Source organism: Thermobia domestica, chromosome 3 (genome assembly GCF_964235325.1).
Source record: "Thermobia domestica chromosome 3, izTheDome1.hap1.1, whole genome shotgun sequence".
Taxonomy (NCBI): Eukaryota; Metazoa; Arthropoda; class Insecta; order Zygentoma; family Lepismatidae; genus Thermobia; species Thermobia domestica.
The window spans coordinates 233,655,224-233,676,834 of NC_137456.1; the positions used below are offsets into that span (position 1 = coordinate 233,655,224).

The 21,611-nt window shown below is 36.2% G+C and overlaps 1 protein-coding gene across 2 annotated transcripts in view; it reads left to right on the forward strand.

Annotated features, from left to right (window-relative positions):
* Positions 1-21,611, forward strand: part of fsd (transmembrane protein fates-shifted) — a 54,756-nt gene that overhangs the window by 18,416 nt on the left and 14,729 nt on the right. For both annotated transcript variants that reach the window (XM_081752212.1, XM_081752213.1), the window contains exons 2-5: positions 2,683-2,772; positions 6,279-6,386; positions 8,494-8,701; positions 14,080-14,278. In XM_081752212.1, coding sequence (XP_081608338.1) covers positions 2,683-2,772; positions 6,279-6,386; positions 8,494-8,701; positions 14,080-14,278 — 605 coding nt within the window. The remainder of the gene's footprint in view (positions 1-2,682; positions 2,773-6,278; positions 6,387-8,493; positions 8,702-14,079; positions 14,279-21,611) is intronic.

Genomic DNA, 21,611 nt, shown 5'->3' on the forward strand with positions numbered 1-21,611 from the left:
ATTACTTGCGTGGAAGTAAAGATTTAAGAAGGCTTTGCAGTTTTTATATTGGGCTCTACACCCATCAGTGAAATATTCCACTTCTGTTACGCGAGGAAAATTTTGTTTTAAATCCGAACTACCAGTTTCTGTATTTGAAAGACAGTTTGTACGTCATTTGCCATATCATCTGAAAGAATGCAGTAACTTTTGTGTTGAATAGTCATAATTAATTGGGGGAATCACATTAAGATATAATAGCTTCCTTAATTCTAACAATAACTATACTACATTAGAACAGCAGCATAAGACTTGTTATAGATATTACTAGCTGATATGCCCTCCGTTGTGCGGGGTAGGCAATATTTGGAAGATGTTCAAATACATTCACTAACTCTGACTTCCGGAAAGATTTAGAGCGTTGAGCCACGTAGTAGTCATGGACATTTTCAAAGAAAGAAAGGAAAAGACGAATTCCGCTATTGTTTGGAAACGAGAGCAGAGTGAAAACGGGCTTTGAGCCCTACGTACAGGTTAGTGGATTAATTGAATATATATATATTATGTTTTTACAAAATTGGTAGTTCAGTAATTAGGGGTATTTGGTCCACACGATTTCGTACATTTGTAATGTTGCACATAATAATGCAAACTGTGGGCACAGATACATCTAACGCTGTGACAAGCAACCCTGAAATTGGTTGGCAACCCTGATAACTAGGTTGCTTGGGAGGAGTGGTAATGCTTACAGGCGTATTTCCAGGATACCGAAGAGTAATTATACCAATATTTTTTGGGGGGGAGAGAGTATGTTAAATCGGATCGCCCATCACAATTTTTGTATATGTGAAACTAGATGTAATAAGCTTTAAAACAAAAACAAATTCATTGAAATCCATGATGGGAATTTTGAGAAATAAAGGTTTGAAGTTTACAAAATGGCGTTCTAGTTTTTTTTTTTTTTTTTTTTTTCCTCAAAATGTTACCTTTCAAATGATTTTATAAATTTTCTATCAGCTCTAAGGAAAGTTTTCATGATTTTAATGGTAAACAACTTCAAGACAATCTGAATAAAAAAAGAATAATGTTTCTGGCATTAATAGGAACCGAAATATGATTGTTTTAGTGTTCTAAAAATGGGAAATATCGTGTCGCGACTATTAAAAATGGATTTTCTTTTCATTTTTGAAATGGAATAACTTCTGAACCACTGACGCTATTGCAATAAAATTTGCACACTTGTAATCAGCATAAAAAGTTTTACAACACTACCAAATTTCATCCAAATCTGAAATAGTGGGTTAAAAGCCTTGTTTGAACTGATGTGGAATGACCCGGAAATATTAGTAGTTTTCGAAGGTGTTTTTTGTCAAAACTGATCATGACACTCGTGTCTACATTGCATTTAGTCGCGAATGGATCGTTAAAAAAGAAACCATTACTTTTGTGGAATTGAACATCGATAGTATGTTGTAAGATATGCGTGTATTTTTAGTTTGAGCCTCTATGGAAAACTACCAGTACTTTACTTTTCTATATATTTCGTTGTCATGTTTTTGTTATACTGGGCACACATACTTGGATAATAAAATCCCATTGTTTGTCGTGCCTTACTTCGGATTGCTCACTTATCAATTTCTCGCACATGCTGCACTGGTCTTTCTATAATAATAAAAAAAAAACTGATATTGTGGACCTACTTGTTTAATTAGTCTTTTTAAGAGTTTTTGCGAACAGTTTCAGCCACCTTTTGTAGACTTTCTCAACAAGTTAACCCTATGTACACAAAGGGGTTACGTGCACACGAAGGAAGGGTTAAAAATGTCTACGATATAAATAATTGTTTTCTGTTCCAGAAATTGTAGTATTCGTCTCTATTTTGTTCCTTTAGTTGTCAGATTTTGTAGTTAGTACAAAATAGAGAAGAACATTACATTTTCTGGAGCAGAAAATAATTTATGTGGTGGACACTTTTTAACTCTCCCTTGGTGTGCAGTGTTACGCGTAACCCCTTGGTGTACGTAGGGTTTCCACTTTTACTAACATCACTCCAAAACCAGCAGATCTTTTCGTTTTAGATATAGACGCTTTGCATCAGCTGCACTCGTAGCGACATTTAGTGTCAGAATTCTCAACTTTAACTAAAACTAACCTTATACGCATTATAGTAACACCTTACACCAAGGGAGGTACTTTATGTCCACCACGAAACTTTAAAATATGTACATATTTTCTAAAAATTAAAAGTGTTGAATGACGGGAAATAGAATTCATATTATTTTAGACATAAAACTTGAATTATGACACGATACTAAACAAACATCCATAAAAATTCTTATCACAATAAAAGTGTCGACTATTTTTAACCCACCTTGGTGTGTGTAAGGTTAAATCATTCACATCAAAAACAACCTCGAATTAGGAAGGCTAAAATTGATTTTCATTAGTACAAGAATACTTAACTTGCGTCTTTTAATAGAGGTACGTACGTTTTACAATTTAATGATTTTAGGGAAATCTAATAGATAGTGTTATTAGGTTAATAGCCACTTTTCATGCAGCGTGACCCCTTTTCCTTGGAGTGTACGTTCATAGTAATGTTGTATTTTCTGTATGTTACTAGTAATGTGTATTATTGTAAAATCACAACTGTTTCGCTATCAGATTAGTATGAGCTTACTCTCAACGATGAATTTATTGCAGATATAACTCTGGATGATTTTGCCAACTCACCCATCTCCAGTGGAAAGGGACGGTTGAAAAAGGCTGCAACTAATAGTGTTGTTCGTGAAGGTATGTACGATATTTATAAGTATCGTTCTACATTGGATACAGAAACTTGCTATTAATCGTTAATTAAGTGAAGCTAATTAAACTTTAAAAAATATACTTGCTTTCTGTTGCAGATTAGCGCCTGTCTGTTAACGTACTTAGTAAAATATACTTACTGATTAATCTAACAGATAGGATCTAATCTTGTTAACAAATTGCAGCTAAAATCAGCTGCTTTCTATTATTATTATTATTATTAATAACAATAATGTGTGTGTGTGTGTGTTTAAGATAAAATACCCAAGAGACTTCCAAATTCTGATTTTTAAATTTTCAGTATAACTTTCCTGTCGTATGTCATAATCTTATAACAGTAGTATACTGCTATTCAAAAAATAATTCTACTGAGGAAAACGATGTATGTGTCATGAGTCTCGAATAAGTAGAGTGGGAGTTGTAGTTACATTTTTAAAACTCCGTCTTCACAATAATAGAAGAAAAACCTATATGTACAAGATGCCAAACAATCAAAAAAGGGGATGAATTCGAAAGAAGGGAAATTTTCTTGTAGCTCATCGCGTCTGAATACCATGTATCGAAGACCAACCAAGAAAGAAGAAAAAACATTGCTCAAATTGGTTGCTTTCGTTGTGGACAAGCATAAGTGTGTGGGTTTTATCATATATTACACTCATGTGATTATTTCATCATTTATGCGTGTATTCCTCCTTCTGTACCTGCATATGCGGAGTCCATTGGATACGAAGTTAATATTTCACTTCCTTTCGTTCTTAAAATAGTTCTAGTAGTAAAAGATTATCAATGTGCAAGCAGTAGTTGAAAGGAAGTCTCAGCAGCATGCAATGTTTAAACAATAACTGGTTAGTTCTTACGCGTATTTTAGTATGTGTAGTTTGGCAAAGAAGTAAGTCGCGCGATGATTAATGAGCTGTGAATAGTGTACCTGGTTGCATTCACAGCACAATAAGAATATAGCCAACAAGTTGAGCGCCATGCAAGTCATTGGATTGATGATGCTGCTATAGTTGATAAATGTCAAGGGCTTGATGCTTTTTAGGATATTGTCAATGTTCGAGTAGTTAGCTTTGTGTACAAATTTTAAAATGTTGTAATCACTCATGTCATAAACGCAGAAGAGAGTGCTGACTCGTCCCACAGTTGCCTAAAATCAAAGCAATGAGCGTCGGTCTCAGACTCCTATTGCACGTAACGTATTGACAATCTGAGGCACCTAACGTGCAGAATCATTAAAGACAAGACGCTTGCTCTATATTGTATTGAGTAAACAGTACATTATAACTATCTGAAAGGATTATCTGCAGTTCCTCATTTGCTACCTACTTCTACCAGACGAAAAATGGGGGTGTAAAGTGTATGTAGTTTTACGTACAAGAGCTATACAAGTCTATTGCAAAAAGCAGCATATGATAAAAACCTGTGTAACATACGGTGTTGTCTTTTGCATATGTTCACATTCAAAACTAATCTCTTTCATTTCTAGGTTTGCGTATAAATAATTGGTTAAGTTTATAATATTAGAGTAAAACCGTTACTTAAAATTGTCTTATTTAGGACCAAGTTATCGGGAAATATAGTATTTTCTGAGAGAGAATTCTTCCGAACTTAATTCTACGACGCATTTCTGTATAATCTCTAACAGGCACTAGATTCACTTTTTCCTCTCTCTCAACTTTTTTAAGTAGAAGTAGTATAATAGTAGTATACACGCAATATGCCGAAAGTGTACATACTTTCAGACAGTGATGATTTCAGAAGGTGGTCAGGGGTGAATTTTCGCTGGAGCTAAAATTTCCCCTGCGGATGCTTCAGACTTCTCCTCATAATTATTAAAACAATTTGTGGAAAGTGTCGTTAATGAAATGCAGGAAAGATTAATGATAAGGTCATGAAATTGATTCAACTAAGTGCGTACTTTCAAAACTTTGATACATTTTTACAGCTCAGTGGGAATGAATGTAAATAACTATGTGCTATATTTGGAATTAATGATCTCGATGCTGTCGTTGCGGATATACGTTCTTTTAAATATGTTGCACACAGCAAACTTGAAGATTCTGGAACAGATGTTGCTGCTTTTATTTTAAAAGCTGGTATTGGTTACGAGGCTCTTAAACCTCTGATTGAGTGTGTGTTGTGTATCCCTGTTTCTACTGCTATTGTAGAAAGGTCATTCAGTGCTATGAACAGAATCATGACAAAATTGCGAAATCGTATCGGTCAAGATACTCTTCAGTCATGTTTAAAAGTATCGATCGAAGGAGATATTGAGCCTACAGAAGATTTTATTCACGAGGTTATCAATAGGTATGCTGTGAAGAAACCCAGACGCATTCGACTGATATAATTATAAAAACGAGACTATTTTAATTTGTTACATTTTATAATAATGTGAAATAAACTGTGATTGGAAAATTCAACAAAGCTTTTTTATCACATATACAATAAATCATTTTCATTTACAGAATTTGTGCGTACGTTTTATCAGTTAAATAAGTCTAGCTCGAAACTTGTCTTTCAAACATTTTCGATGTTGTAGATTTTTCAATTAATATTACTGTAGATTTTTCAGTTAATATTACCTTTTTCATATTGATAGCCATTTATTACCTCTAATTGCGTTATTGTCAGTTAGAAAGAAAGTGAAAATACTGAAATTTGAAATTTAAGAATAGTGTTAAGTTTAAGAGCTTTTTAAGTTTAATGTATTATCTATTATTAGTATATTATGATATTTATAATATATGCAGTTTTGTAACTATTGTGCAGATTTGTTTACTTGTTTGTGACACAATTAAACGCTGTACGAATGATCAGAATAATGTCTTTATATATTATCAAAATTTCCTTACGTCATATCCTCGTTTATGCTCAGTGTAGGTTACTAGTATTTGTGTGTGTGTGTGTTTGTGCCTTTGAATTGTCAGTTCAAATATATAGGAATTTGTATCGACAAACCAACTTTCTAAAATTTAACAATTTGCTCTCTACTTTAACTATAAAATATTTTAATAGTTTTTCACAATTTTTGCCGGCCTTTCCAGAGTCGATAAATATTTATGCCTCTTCTTCAACTAAGAATTAATAGCGGGAACTGCTGTAGTACATTTATGGTTTGTACTTTTCTTTCCCCCTGTGTATTAATATCCCACCCGGGGGGGAGGGGAATTCTGAAGTCATCACTGCTTTCAGGATCTGTAGATGGCATGGTTCGTTGTTTATGTCATAAGGGTTGTCAAATATTTTTTTTGTAAAACACGAGAAGAGAAATAAAACAACGCCATCTTTTCAGAGGGTAACTGATGTCTCAATGAGTAGTAATTTCAACTACGAACTCTGACCTGTGATCAGCATTAATAATTTTTTATTATTTTTTTTTTTTTATTATTATTATTCAATACGAAAATTAAACATATAACCTGGTCTGTTTCCTTGTAGATATTATTTTGCTGCTTTTGACTTTCACGTGATTAATTTATTTTTTCCAGTGAAGCAGCTGTGTGTAAATAATGACAACAGGGCTTGGTACGAAAAACTTGAGGAGTTTGAAGGAGATTTGGAAATTGTTGAGGATGAGGATGAAGAGGGAGGTAAATGTAAGTATTGGCCTACTTAGTTAACAGACATTTGTTTTGAAGACTTACTTCCATCGAAAATCCCAGTCATTTTGAAAAAGATATTATATACTGATCGTCATTTTTTGTGAATACGGTCTGATATGTCAGTTGAATGTATTATATTGATTGTATTGTATTGAATGTATTGTAAGTTATTGTTGATAGTGCAATAACACAGAATAAATCTAGTTGCTGCTACAGTTATAGTTTTAACTATTAGCTTCTGTCTTTTAAATCTTTTAATATGATGCAAGCTTTCTGTCTGTGACATGGATGCACTAAATTATTATTATTTAAACGTCGGTTGTCAGTAGTGTTGGTAGTATATCCAGGTGTCGTAGTTATATCGTCTGTTATGTTCCAATGAATTATCTTGTTCGTAAATTGTATAATAGATATTTGAAATCTCATGGAGGAAAGTGAATCCGTCGATAATTAATTGATTGGTTAAAGTTTAATGCGGACATCAGTAGAAACACCATTTTTTTCTCTCCACGAAGTTCATCGATAGACTCATTTTCTGCAACAATATCTCACGGAAGTGAAAAGGTGAACAGACACAATATTTGTATCTGGTGAACCGAGCATGCACGTAAACAGATAGAGCATTAGCGTGACTTCAAGATTCCAGGTTTTCTGTGCGTTTCGTGGGAGAAAGTGCACGGCCTATTTTTCTTCACTGAAATAATCGTAACAGGACTCATTTCTGCATATCTTAGAAAACTTGTTGTTGCACTAGTTGAATGGCAATTATGACGATTATGTTGTACACTCAACAGAACTCCCTGAAGGTCATGGTGGCAAAGTAGTAGAGCGTTCACTTCTGGTACATGGAGTCCGCGATTAAATCCCACCTTGGGTCCAAGTGGCTTTTGTGATGGACAAACACCATTTGCATGGATTTTCGTTGGATTCTTTCGTTACCTCCCACCTTCTTCATTCCACCATTCCATTTATTATCATGATTATTACAGTCTCCCTTAGGCTGGGTGCATAAGTGTGGGACGTTAAGCTTTAAAAAATCCTCACTTCATTCTCATAGAGATTTTGGGTACTTCTGAATAGTTTTCTTCCACGACCTTCTGTCGCTACCTCATTTGCAGGATCTTAACCTGTCGGATTTTTTTTTTTGGGGGGGGGGAGAAAGGGGTCTGTTAATAATGGTGTTGCCAAAATGATGCCCTGTTACCATTTCTACCACTTCCAGCTTTAGAAGAAAAGTTAGTGCTATTTAAGTTCTAACATGAATAGCAACTGTAGTTTCTAAAGCATCTTCATTTACGCGTATACCCACCGTGGTTTTGCACCTGCTGCTGCATGTTCGTTTAGCCTGTTCTGAACGGATATATATATATATATATATATACAATTGTTGCTTGTAGGACAATCATATACAGGTAGGTGCATGTTTTTCAAATCAATCTTTTTAAGGCATTCAGCTTGCAAACATATTATTAATCTATACGCAATTATTTGAACGTGCACTAGGGCAATAAACCTCTATACGGTAATAAAATAATGTCATAAAGTAGACGACAGCTCATAAAACTACACACTTATGCTGCCCAAGTAGAGATTGAAAAAGAACGATACTCTTCTGTTATTCTTAAAATTATAAGTAAATAAAAATTGCATTTACAAAACAATAAAATTACACTGGTTTAGCTATAATGTAGTTTTTTTAGGAACTATTTGGCTTAACTTGGTACATACAACATTTGCTCCTCTGTTAGCAAACGAATTGTGCTTATTTTTATAACGGCGCTAATAGGTGGTGCTAGCATGACCGTCTTTTGGCGTTTATCTACGACGCGACGTTTCCACATAGTGGAATTCGGGTCGTCAGACAAACATCCGAAAAGTAAACAATTATTTATATTTTTAGCTTTATTTTGACATAGAATAATGCTCTGTCGTCCGTGGCCACCAGTTTTAGAACACCCGCTATAGGTATTTAAATGTCATTTAGCACATTAAATTGAAAGTGTAAGTGCCCCGTAATGAGTCTTATTATTCATTGTATTTCACAAAAGACTACTATGAAAATTCTGGATATCGTTTCTAATGCGTGCTTATTTAATTTCAGCATTAGTATTCCGGAAGCATCGAAGGAAAAAGAAGAATTCAGAATGTAAAGTTGTTATTGACAGTGTTGGTATGGAATATCCGTTGGATATTTGGTTTCTGTTATCTGAATACATAAGGCCAGAAGATGTGAAGAATTTTGCTGGTATATGTAAAAGTGCACTGCAAGTTGTGAATTCTGCCAAGTTTTGGTTTGGATTGTACAAAAGGTAAATTTAACATCACTACTTTCTAATTTTATTTGAAACCCAGGCATAAATACAGTCAACATAGGAAAACCTAATACAAGATTGAAGTATATGTATAATCAAATTAACAAAAAATCGGCTATTTACCTATGAATCCTCCCGTAGAAAGCCTAAATATTCTTCAAATGTTTCGGAACTCAAAGCTGGTTCCGTCCTCAGTGGCAAAGTGAAAAAGATTAAAATGGATAGGAGATAAAAGTGTAAAACAAGGAATACGTACCACTAAATGAATAAATGTAACGTAAAGAGTAAATTCTGAAATGTGACGTGCAGAGTGAAATGCAAAAGGAGTGATGAATCAAAGATAGTGCGGTGTCTATGTTACGTCGCTATTGCTAGACTCAAAATATGCATCAAAGGTGTTAATTCGAGTGTTAATATTACGTTTCCTAATTACGGAACATATTAGACAATCAAAAACGTCACAAGAAAAGGGCATGTCGGGATTGGCGCTTCATTTAAAACAACATATCGCAATGACTTTATAGGTAGAGACTAAATGACGGTCCGGGCGAGTCTTTTCCCTTCACCAATTTTATTACAAAGTTCTAATTACAAATGTCTTTGATTACAAAGAGTAAATAGTGTCTATCTTCTTATTTGACCAGATGAAGGGAGACTGGTGTTTTGCACGGTGCCCCTTCTCTCAAAGCAGTCTCCAAGGCACCTGCAAGATTCTGGTGAGGATCCCCAGTCCAATGCGACCTGGGGTTAAGGAAAGGTGTACCCCTAGTCCAATGCGACCTCGGCGCAGGTGTTGGTTAGCTGATCAGTTGGTCGACTGATACCAGGTCCCTCCGTGGTTGCGCTTTTGTGTGTCCTCTTCGGGCCCTTTCGTGAGGTCCGCCTCCTTTCGGCTTCCTCCGGTGTCTTTCGTGTTGACTTCTCGTCTGCTTCATTGTTTGTAATCAATAACACGTGTTGTATTGACTGTATTGACATGTGCTTCTGTTATGATGTGGGGATCCTTACAATATACATAATGTAAAACATGCTAATGTAATAGGGTCAGCAAAAACAAAGAAGCGACGGGAGATTAAATAATCATTCTTTATTCATAAATGCAAATCTGCTTTGAATCTGGATACTGGCAACATTGATAGAATTTAGTTGCCTACCTTTGATGCATATTTTAGTCTGACCTTAGTGACGTAACATAGACACCGCACTATCTTCGATTCATCACTCCTTTTGCACTTCACTCTACTCGTCACATTTCAGAATCTACTCTTTATGTTACATTTATTCATTTAGTGGTATGTATTCCTTGTTTTACACCTTTTATCTGCTATCCGTTTTAATCTTTTTTCATCTTGCCACTGAGGACGGAACCAACTTTGAGTTCCGAAACGTCTGAAGAATATCTAGGCTTTCCAAGGGAGGATTCATTGGTAAGTATCCAATTTTTTAATTTGAATCATCCTCTCATGCGCCCATATAATTGTACATGTATAATCAGTTTAGAGTACTGTAAGTTAATAAAAAAATAATCAGTAAACAATAAAAAATATAATAAATAAAAAGTTGCACAATAGGAATTATTTTTTGACTGATTGCAAAAATGAACGTGAGTTTTATACTGGAGATTTATCGCAAGAACAACTGTTTACGTAAAGGGTTACGAACTTACCATTAAAATTAGCTAAATCATCCTGCCTACTTCGATTGGTATAAAAATTACAAAGGAAAGATAAAATAACAGGAAAAAATTAATATATTGCAAAGGCCCAATAAATAAAATTAAGTTCGGTGCACAGTAGACGAAAGGGTCATTTTAATGCAGTTAAAAAGTTGGAAGATTTGAATTGGCGATCCTAGACAATATTACGTGATGTTTAGTGTTTTTAACTTTTATACTTGTCGAAGTTCTTTATACTTGGTGCTTTGAATCGCTATGTGAACGATGTGGCTAATTAGAATGGTGAGTGCCTAACCTTTTATTTCCACTATGCGTTTTAAATTTACTTTTTATTTAATTATTTATGAGTACGTGGGTTGCTATATATATTTCTGGCCTAGGCAACACTAAGTGTTGCCAGGTGCAATCTGACATTTCCATTGGAAAGTTTGACATTTTGTAGCATAAATGTACTCAGAACTTTTTGACTTACGACAATTTTTTTTTCTTTTACAGGTACTTGAAGAAATCAACTTGGCAAAAAAATGGAATTAACTCGTGAACATTTTCGTGCGATCATTTTTCACAACTTTCGACGTGGATTATCACGACAAGAGTGCATCGATGAACTTAAATCTTTGTATGGCGACGAAGCACCATCCTATAGCACTGTGAAAAACTGGTACAACGAATTCAATCGTGGCCGACGCTCGCTCAAAGACGAATTCCGTGAAGGTCGTCCAAAAACAGCCGTTGTGCCAGAAAACATCGATGCCGTACGTGAACTGATAATGCAAGACCGTCATGTGACTTACCGTGAGATAGAGGCATGCCTAGGCATTTCTTCCACCAGCATACATTCGATATTGCATGAACACCTGGCCGTAAAAAAGGTTTGTTCTCGTTGGATCCCGCACAATTTGACAATCGCTCAAAAGAAAGCTCGTGTGGATTGGTGTAAAGAAATGCTGAAAAAATACGATCGCGGTGCTTCAAAAGACGTTTATAAGATCGTCACAGGTGACGAATCATGGATCTATGCGTATGAGCCCGAAACAAAACAGCAATCGACCGTGTGGGTCTTCCAAGACGAGCCAAATCCAACGAAAGTTGTTCGTGGAAGAAGCACTTCGAAGCAAATGGTCGCCTGTTTCTTCGGCATAACTGGTCATGTGGCGACTGTTCCGCTTGAGCAACGTAGGACGGTCAATTCTGAGTGGTACACCACCATTTGTTTGCCTGAAGTCTTCGGAGAAATTCGAAAAATGAACAAGAGAAGACGAATCATTGTGCACCATGACAATGCGAGCTCTCACACATCGGCTCAAACCAGCGCATTTTTGACCGGCCAAAACGTCGAAGTGATGGGTCATCCGCCGTACAGCCCTGACTTGGCACCCAATGACTTCTTTTTATTCCCACACATCAAGAAAAAAATGCGTGGTCAACGATTTTCGTCGCCAGAAAATGCTGTTGAAGCATTCAAAAACCATGTTTTGGAGGTGTCTCAATCGGAGTGGAAAAAGTGCTTCGAAAATTGGTTTGAGCGCATGCAAAAGTGTATAAATCTTGATGGAGAATATTTTGAAAAACAATAAAACCATTTTCGTTGATAAATATTCGTATTTTCATTATTAGGCCAGAAATATATATAGCAGCCCTCGTATACGTCTCTGAGTGTACGTCTGATGACGATCTTGGCTAGAAGATCGAAACTTCACGTGTAAATGTGTTTTTATATTAAATACGTACAATCTTGTTCAGCAGTGTGTTTTTCTGATTTTATTCGCAAGACGGATGATTATGACTGTGTGTCAGACTAATAGTGTTGTGAATAAGCCGAGATATGCCGCTCCTTCTAAACTTACTGCTAGAGACAGGAGGCAAACAAGCAGAATCCGGCATCTGAGATTAGAGGAAGCCTTGAACAATATTCTGGCACTGTGATGCACACAAGAACAGTTGGACAGGTTTTACATAGTGCCGGTTACAATGCTCGTGTTACTAGGAGGAAACCATAAGTCAATCGTGTGAATCAGAGAAAGCCTCTAGAATTTGCTAACCAGTATGGGGAAGCCAACAGAATTCTGGGATCACGTTCTGTGGTCGGAGTACAAGGGTGATGGACGTGTTATAGTGTAGAAGCTACCAAATACAGCTAAGAACATGATAGCTACAGTGAAACATGGAGGCAACAGTGTGATGGTATGGTGCTGTATGGCTTCATCAGGCGTTGGGGAACTGGTGCTCATAGATGGAATCATGGACAAGTTTGAATACAAGAGGATTGTTGAAAACAATCTTAAGGGGAGTGCACAGAGGCAAGAATTGGGAAATGATTATTAGTTCCATCAGGACAATAATCCAAAGTATACTGCGGAAATTGTGAGGCTTTGGATGGTGTAAAACACTTCTCACACTTTGAATATACCTACCCAATCATCAGATTTAAATCCTATAGAGAACATCTGGAATGAGCTCGAAAATCGTGTTAGGAAACATCACATTAGAAGTAAGGACCATCTGAAAGAACTTCTTCAGAGTGGAGAAATATGAACTCTGCAGTCACCACAAAAAATAGTACAGTTATGTTCAAAAAATTATCGTAGTAATCCATAGAAAGGGGAACTAAATACTAGCTGTTTTCTGTTGAATACTGATGTCCAGATGTAAACAAACTATTTTCGTTCTTTCTGATAGTGGAAATAAGTATCCGTTGCTTTTCATGGGTTTATATGTTTAGTAGAAGACTCTATTTTGTACCAGTTGTATTTCTGTCTACTTTCTTTGTATACCTTTAGAAATGATAAACCTAGTAAACATGTTTATGTTCGAATACTTATGTCGGACTCTGTACTTCGTGTTGATTTATGAATCCCCTGTTATACGAAGTCAGCGACGTGAAACAATGAGAAAATTTAGCTTATATTCAATAGTACTTTAAAATGTTTTTGCGATGAGAAAGTGTACATATTTTTGTTTTTCAGTGAGGAAACAATCACGGGATTTAGTATTCGGACATGTTAGACATAATTTCTGCTGCACCTGAAACAGAACACACCTAGCGTCATCGTACAACAGAATGCCCCCAGTTTTCACAAGAGTCAGAAATGAGTTGAATAGGTGATAGGCATGAATTAACCATGGTTTCTATGCCGATAGTGAATTTCCTCATAGGCCTCCACTTTCCCCGAACATTACGACGTTTCTTTTTCTCTCGATTCCCTTTGAGACAGTATGTGGTTCAGATGCCATACGTTAATTTAGTCTGGCTGCCGAAAGGAACGCTAAACTCAAATCCAGTTGGCATGTGTCCGTCTACTCGCCACTCACCTTGCGAATGCTCACCACAGAAGGTATTGTATGATTCTCTTCTGATATGTTACAGCATTCATAGCGGTCACTTAGTACAGGGTCGATGTGTATCAAATGAAAGATGGCATTCACTGAATTTCTGATGTCGAAGAGAATTTCGATGTGAAACAAAACTTTTTGAATTATTTATTTTATTTTATTTTTTTATTGATACCTCATATTTTTGAGTGCCATTAGACACGAATTACAATTATTTTCTAATGGGCAAGATTATTTGTAATAAGCATGTGTCGTTTTAATGTCAGCTTTCGAAATCATACTCCGAGTATCAAAATTTATTAAGTTTTTATTATTATTTTTGTATTAATGCATATCAGGGGATTCTAATTCTTATTCTCGTAAACAGGTATTATCGAAGCGTTCCTAATTTGCCTGAGCGATTGCAACCGGAGTGCATGGTTCGACTGTATGGACTACGAGCGTGTGTGATCCGTGCTTTGTATTACATGTACTCTCCATTTATAAACAAGTTAAAGTCAATCACTACGTTTGAGGGAGATCCGCATTGTTTGACAAAACGGCAGTGTGTTCTAATGTGGCATCAAGTAAGTATTTTCCTTTTCATTAGTAGATTCTTTGTTAAAGTAATGGATTGTTATAACCTTCGTTAAACTACTGTAATTGTAAATGTGTTGAATTTACTGGATTTTGCTAGCTATCCTCTCAAGTACCAAAACATAGGACAGTGATAGGCAGTTTTCTTTAGGAGGGAGCTAAGAAAAATCTTCAGGCGAGCTAATTTAATTTATAAAAAACAACAATGTTACGCCTACATTTTACGAAATTCTTTTAATACTAATATTAATGATTAAGGTTTCTCATAATTTGATTCGAACTGGGTGCACTGATTCTCAGAAGTGAAGTTACATGCGTGTCTGTTAGTTTGTTTTTAGCGTAACTCTTCCGAAGTAATTCTGTTCTTTTCGAGACCCTCGTGGCTATGGTTAACATATTTGCTTTTGGCGTGGAGAGCCGATTCGATTCCCAATAGAAGCTGATGATTCGAATACCATATTAAGCTGTAGATCCATGTCTCATATAACCTCATCGCTGAAAGGGACGCTAAATTGCATATCAGTCAATCAGTCTATATTCTCATCATTCGCCAAATTAGAAATCATGTCGCAGGCTGGATAGAATCTCTCAAGGGCACGCATCTGGTTAACCTAACATTGACACAAATGATGATGATATTTTGTTTTTAAGCTTCTTTCATTTGGTATATCATCACGTTTAGATTATTAATAGAATTTTTTAAATGAACTACTTGTATCATAACGTAGCGTTACCGTCAATGGTTCCTTAACATAAAGGATTGTCCTTCATTTAATGTATGTACTGTATTTGCCAGCATATAAGACGCACTTTTTTTTTCTAAGTCCAAAAAAATAGAATGCGTCATATACGCTGATAAAGAGATATTTATTATTTCAGTTCTAATACTTATTCTTGATCCTGTGTTGTGCAATAGACATTCCCAAACACACATGCGGTTCTACCTTTAGTTAAGCATTGGGAATTTTGTATATGTTTCGTGCTGAAATACAGGGTGTCTATTGGTCACGAAAGTCACCAAAAAGTCACGAAATCAGAAAAGGGTTATGAAAGTCAAGAAATTTAGCTTTTGGGTCACGATTTTTTTGTCAATACAGATATAAGTACAGACTGGAAAATTTTGTTCTATAAAACGTCAAAAATTCACCATCAGAAATGTGTATGTTCAGCTTTAGACGCTACCAAATCGCAAGAAAAGCACGCTTCTATCACATGCATGAAAATTTGACCTAATTCGCACCCAAATTTGCTCTTGAGGATGTTCTGAAATTTTATGGTTTAGTAAAGAAAAGGTCGAAAAAGTCACGAAATTTCATTTTGGAATTTTAGTAGACACCTGAAATAACACTGTATTTAAAAGGAAGAAAGAAAGAAACAAGCAGACGAATATTTGATGTCTGCTTCTATGGGTTTTTTTTTCTTTCTTCAAAAAAACAACTAGTACAGTAGATACTACGAAGTGTAAGTGTGGAAAACAATGTAGAAATCAGATGAGGGAGTGATGAAAATAGGAGAACACTAAGAAAACCCATGCACATGGTGCTTTTTCATCACAAAGTCCAATTGACGGGAGTTAGGACCGAACGAGAGACCCCGCGCGCCAGAGGTCAGCACTCTGCGACTGAGCCACCACTTCCCTTCTCACCCTTTACTGTTTGAAAAAGGAGATAAAGGAAAACGCCCTTATCTACAACAATTTCATTTATGGAAAAGTACAGTATCAGGAAAATAATATCCATTTCATATACCCTATATATATATGTTATTTTATTAATAACGTTGCTACGAATGTGACCCAAGTCGAGTAATCACCGTAAGAAAGAAAAGTGGATAAATGCAACATAGTACAAATTGCTGTAATACTGTATTGGATTTTCTTGCGTACAAAAGTGTAAAAGTGCCAACTTAAACAAAAGAGTTTAGACTTACATAGTTTATTCAGTAGTGTTAATACAGGGATTCTGTAAATATAACTTAATTCAAAATAACATATGAAAAGTTGTAGAGAAAAGGAAAAGAAATTACCCAAAGGAAATTTATGAAATCCAAATTTTCCTCAGTTTATGTATTCTATTATTACAAGTAAAATAAAAAGCTTAATACTTATCGTAAAAATTGTAAGAACTAAGTTGTGCTTTCGTGGATTACAATCCTCATTTTCAACTTACTTAAGTTTGAAAAGAGTTTATAAAGGTAAAAGTATATGGGAAGGTAAAAAGAACCAGTAGCGTAGCGTGGTATTCCGAAATGTGGATGCCAAACTTAGTCACTTGTGCGATACAATACTACTAAAATCAGCAATACATAGCTATACCGATGGGAAATATAGGGTTATTAAAAAAATTTAGGGGGGAGGCCCCTAATTGGTGGCCTAGTGGGGTATACAGAAGCAAATGCATGGATTACGTTAGAAGCCAATAAGCAATTGCCTCAGCTCCTTCTTACCACTACCGTGTGACAAGAAAACTCGGCCCCGCTGTTGAATGAACATTGTTTCCAGTATATTTCCCTTTATTTATTTCTCGTGGGCAGCTTCTTTCTCCGCATACCATACTTTAATCTCATTCTTTAAAAAGTAGCCCCTAGAAATTTGTCATCTTGAGTCCGGAACTCAGACGCCCATTCGTGAATATGGACCTGAGTGTATACGTATATCATTTGTAGATGCAAATAGAAAGCACTTAAACCAACTCTGGGGGCCTGTTTCTGTGTATGTATTTCGTTGTCAGATATCCAGATACTAAAGGCAGGGGCGCAAATCTGTCTTCAGCATTCGGGGAACGGGTAAGACCGTTCCCATTTTTTTTTAAAAGCGATATTCAAAATATTTATGAAGTTGAAAAACAATGCTGTGGAGGATCAGAGGAGCAGAATTGTCTTCAGCATTGGGAGGAGGGCAGATTTGAGGCTTATTCCGGAAGGAGGGGAGATGAGATTCATATTACGGTAGATGAATCTGATTTCTGAGGGTGAATCTGTTGTATTTTATATACCAGGCGATGTAGATGAAATTGTGATACGTATTAGTACCGTCGTGAACACATTCTGAAATCTGAATACATGCATATTTATAATTGATATGTTTCTATTTACGCATACACAATGATCCACATTAAAATTTTAGGACGCTTGTTTTGTAATAATATAAATAATGACTTCGCCAAAACTATGAGAGAAAATCAGCTATATATGGCGCAACAATACTCTTATTTGAGCAAAATTATGATGATCACAATAGCATTATAGGAATCGTTACAGGAATTGTAGCTGCAAATAGACTAAAAATAATTAATGACAATGAAATATTAAAGAATACGATTCTTTTTTAAAAATAAAACAAGTCAAGAGACATCAATTTCATCTTGGTTTCCTTTGTGGCAGTTGGATACAAATCATCACAATTTCAAATCGGATAGTTGGGGGGGGGAGTCCCCCTGTGCTAAGATTGGAAGGGACATGCCCTCCTCATTTCCCCGGGATGTGTGCCAGTGACTGAAGGTCCCAAGCAATCCTTACGAGGGGCTAGGAGTACTGGCTTTCTTGGTCTACCAGATCGGTGACCATGATTCTACAGAATGCTTTATATTTATGCTTGTGTGTGTGAGCTCCCTCAAAGAGTTTCTGGCCACGCCACTGGACATACTATGTGTTTATGATGAAGATTAATAGTTTGCCTTTAATTACGATTACAATTACGATGCATTTAATTACGATTAAAGCATAACTATTTTTATACTATTATTTACGTAACCGGCATCCTTCAAAAAGGCATTGAATTAACCATTTTTGTTTTGTTCTATCTCCTTGAAGTTAGCGCTCGTACGTTCTGTACAGAAACTATAACTTAGTTCAAGATGTATAGAGTTGGAAATATTTGAATACGCCAGCGTATATCTAAAGCAAAATGTAGAGTTGCAAGGGATGAAGAGAGTAGTTGCTGGGCATGCGCATTCGACAGAAAGCAGACGAAAACCACGTTGCTTGCAGTAGGCCTGGATGCCCAAGGAACATAGCATACGACAAGAGGAAAGACAGAAAATGCATCTGAGTGACGCGCATGCGTAGGTTCCACTTGTCAAAGTAAGGCGAGAGAGGACATCCAGAAGATTGCAGTGGAAATAATTGTGATAACTACAAGCAAACAATTTATATACAATGAAATACGTATTTTTTCTTATTAGCAGGGGATGCCGGGCATACCGGCGTTCCCTTACGCTACGCCGCTGAAAAGAACAAAAAATACTTCAAGGTAAATCCTTACTTCGCATTGTGGAAAACACTGTGACACAGTAGCCATCGCAACAGATTAAGGAATAAAGACAGAGAACAGTGTTTCCAGACGAAAGTGAGGATTTACTTCGAATCATTTTTTGTCCTTTTCAGCATTCCATGTGCTTTATCTTTTTAACGTTCTGTTTTCGAAGTTAAGTAAGCAGGCGATGGGCGCTGTCTTCCTCGAAAGTATTCTTAGTTCTTGAGAATTTTGCAGTGAGTATGAAGCTTTTTATTTTATTTGACTAGCCTTTAGCTAGCTGGGGAATCCGCCTCCAGACCCCCGTGTTTAATCGGTCTGCGGCCTCGCACTTCTTAAACCCACAATTCTACCGAACTACAAAAAGATAAGATTTTGTATCCAAAGAAAACGTACATTTAAATAACATGGAAATTTTTCATTTCCCCTTTAAACCCCCCTAAAACCTGAAAATATTGAGTTTTGTCAATTTTCCTGTGAGTTACTCTCGGAAAGATACAATCATGTCAAATTTAATCATTGTAGCCCTAAAGAAGTGCATAAACAGTTTGGGATGTAGAAGGTGTGCCAGATAAATTAACATGGAAAAGATTTTTAAATTTCCCATAAATTCCCACCAAATTTGGAAATTTTTATTTTTGGTGATTCCTCAGGTAACGTTAACGAAAACGTACAAACATACCGAATTTCAAGTTTTTATTCTAATTTCAAGTACCGAAAACATGACATTATAGATTTTAAAAAAAATCAAAATAACATGGGGAATTTCTTCATCCCCTTTTTTTTAGACCCTCTAAAAATTAAAAATATTTACTTTTGGCAATTTTACTGTGGGGTAGTATGGAAAAGCTAGAATCGTGTCAAATTTCAACTTTCCACGTCAACCAGAAGTATTAATTAATTTTATGCCAGTGAGTGAGCTCATGTAGTTTTATACATGGTTAATATATATCGACTACATATTATCACTGTTCGAAGTTTGTACTTCTGTTATGTATTTTACTTTTGTCCATAGAAAATCGGAAGTCCATTTTTTGCCTAACACTACTATAGTGCCTAATATATCCAATATTCTACAAATCATTAGGCTTCAGATTCCAGAAGTCCTACCTTCCGTTTCCGATTTCGGACTCCGGACAACGTCATCACCATACATAGTTTTATTATTTGGTACCTTACATAGAATTTAAGCGAAAGATTCAGTTTCTTGAACTCTGCCGATGCTTGAGCCAGTTTCTTCAACTCTGCTAATTAATACATTACTTTAGGCTGCATCCTCTATAGTGTTGTTTTAGATTGTTCGTTTTCCACATCTGTCCGTTGTGAAATTAAACGTCTATAGATTTTCGCATTGTTGTCCAATATATGAATGAGTGATTATCGTGAACTTTTTTCGGTATATCAGGGTTCAACTGACTGAAATTCAGGGAAACTCAGGGAATTAAAATGAGTCAGTGAGATGCTTCAAAATGTTACTATAAGGGAAATCTATATCATACAGATAAATCAGGGAAATTTCAGGAAATTTAGCCGTGCATAAAATTTTTTAGAGCATTTACAAGTATTTAAAAAATAATAATTGTGCGTTTTGGAGTGTTTGAAGAAAGAAGTGCCGAAGCTTGAAACAGCCCTCAGTCATCGGTTCTTCTGTACTTCTGTTCAGTCACTTACAGCATTTTGCACCAGAGTTGACGCTACAAAGGCAGAACAACTCTAGGCTTTGAAGGGAGTAAACAGTAAGGTCTCATTGAACTCGTTGCTCAGATATTGGTGAGACATTTAGACTGATGTTCCAGGTAATAAAATAACCTAAACTTTTAATTGGAGTGTGTTAAACAGTGTAAATACGTAATTAACCACGGTCTTGCTCCGTGATGATGATGTAATTTGCTTCAATTAATTATTTAATAAGATTTGTTAGAGGGGTCACATGGGCGTATTTGTAAAATATTTTGGTTTGTAAGACTTTGATAGAAGTAGAATACGTAGTAAGTATTTCAACGGTGTCTTTTTGCGTAGAATCACAGCACAAGATCGATTGAATTATTTCGCTGCAGAAATCAAACCGTCTTGAAGCAGGTCTTGATGCAACATTTTTCAAGCCTCAGATGAATGGCCCAAATGTGAATTTGTGTTTCATGGGGAAAATAAGTATTTGAATGAATGGAAAGCTAATAAACATTGTAGTTCTCTAGTTCATGTAGTAAATGATACAACTAAATCTGGGCTGGAAGCTGCTAGATATCGGGTAATTTCATACGTGTTGTCGTATTTTTCTAACTTGGGGAAGAGAATGACAGCTACCTGAAGCACTACCGTTAATGAGGAAAATAGTCTCCATCGGACTCCTCAACAGTCAACATGTCAACCAGTTATTGAATTCACCGCTGAAAGAAGTCAAGTTTGGAGACAAAAACTAGGTCACGTCACACGTCATCCTCATCTTGCAGTGTTTTTCCGGATGGATGTTTCGCAGGCTGCGAAAAAGGCAGTAGTCTGTTGGAAGATCTGGTGCAAACATCAGATGGGGAGATTTTCTCCCAGCCACATTCCTCGACCTTATCACAGGTCATTTTTTTCATGAGTGGGCGCGCCATAAGCACACTCTTGCAATGGACCAGAGCAGGACGTTTCTTCAACAATGCTGTCCGTAGGCATTCAAGCAACTGACATCAGACATCTACATTATTTATCTGGTTACGTAGCAAGAGCTCAAAATGTATTATTCCATGGATATCCCGCCAAATACTCAGTATCACTTTGCAAGGGTGGAGGTCCTGTTTGACGTGGTTCCTGCGCCCTCCCCCCGCCCCCTTTAAGGTACTCATTGATGTTTGCTTGTAATGTTAAGGTAGAGAACCCACTTTTCATCCCCTGTCACCATTCTGTCCAGGAATGGTTCACGTCTGTGACACCTCAGCAGGAAGTTGCAGATGTCCATTTGCTTCTGCTTCTGTTGAGGCGTTAACGCATGAAGTATCTATTAATATACCCAAGGTCCTGCTGATGAACGGTCGAATGGGTCGAATAGTGAAGTTGACGGCACGTGCCATAGCTGTGCCAATATACAT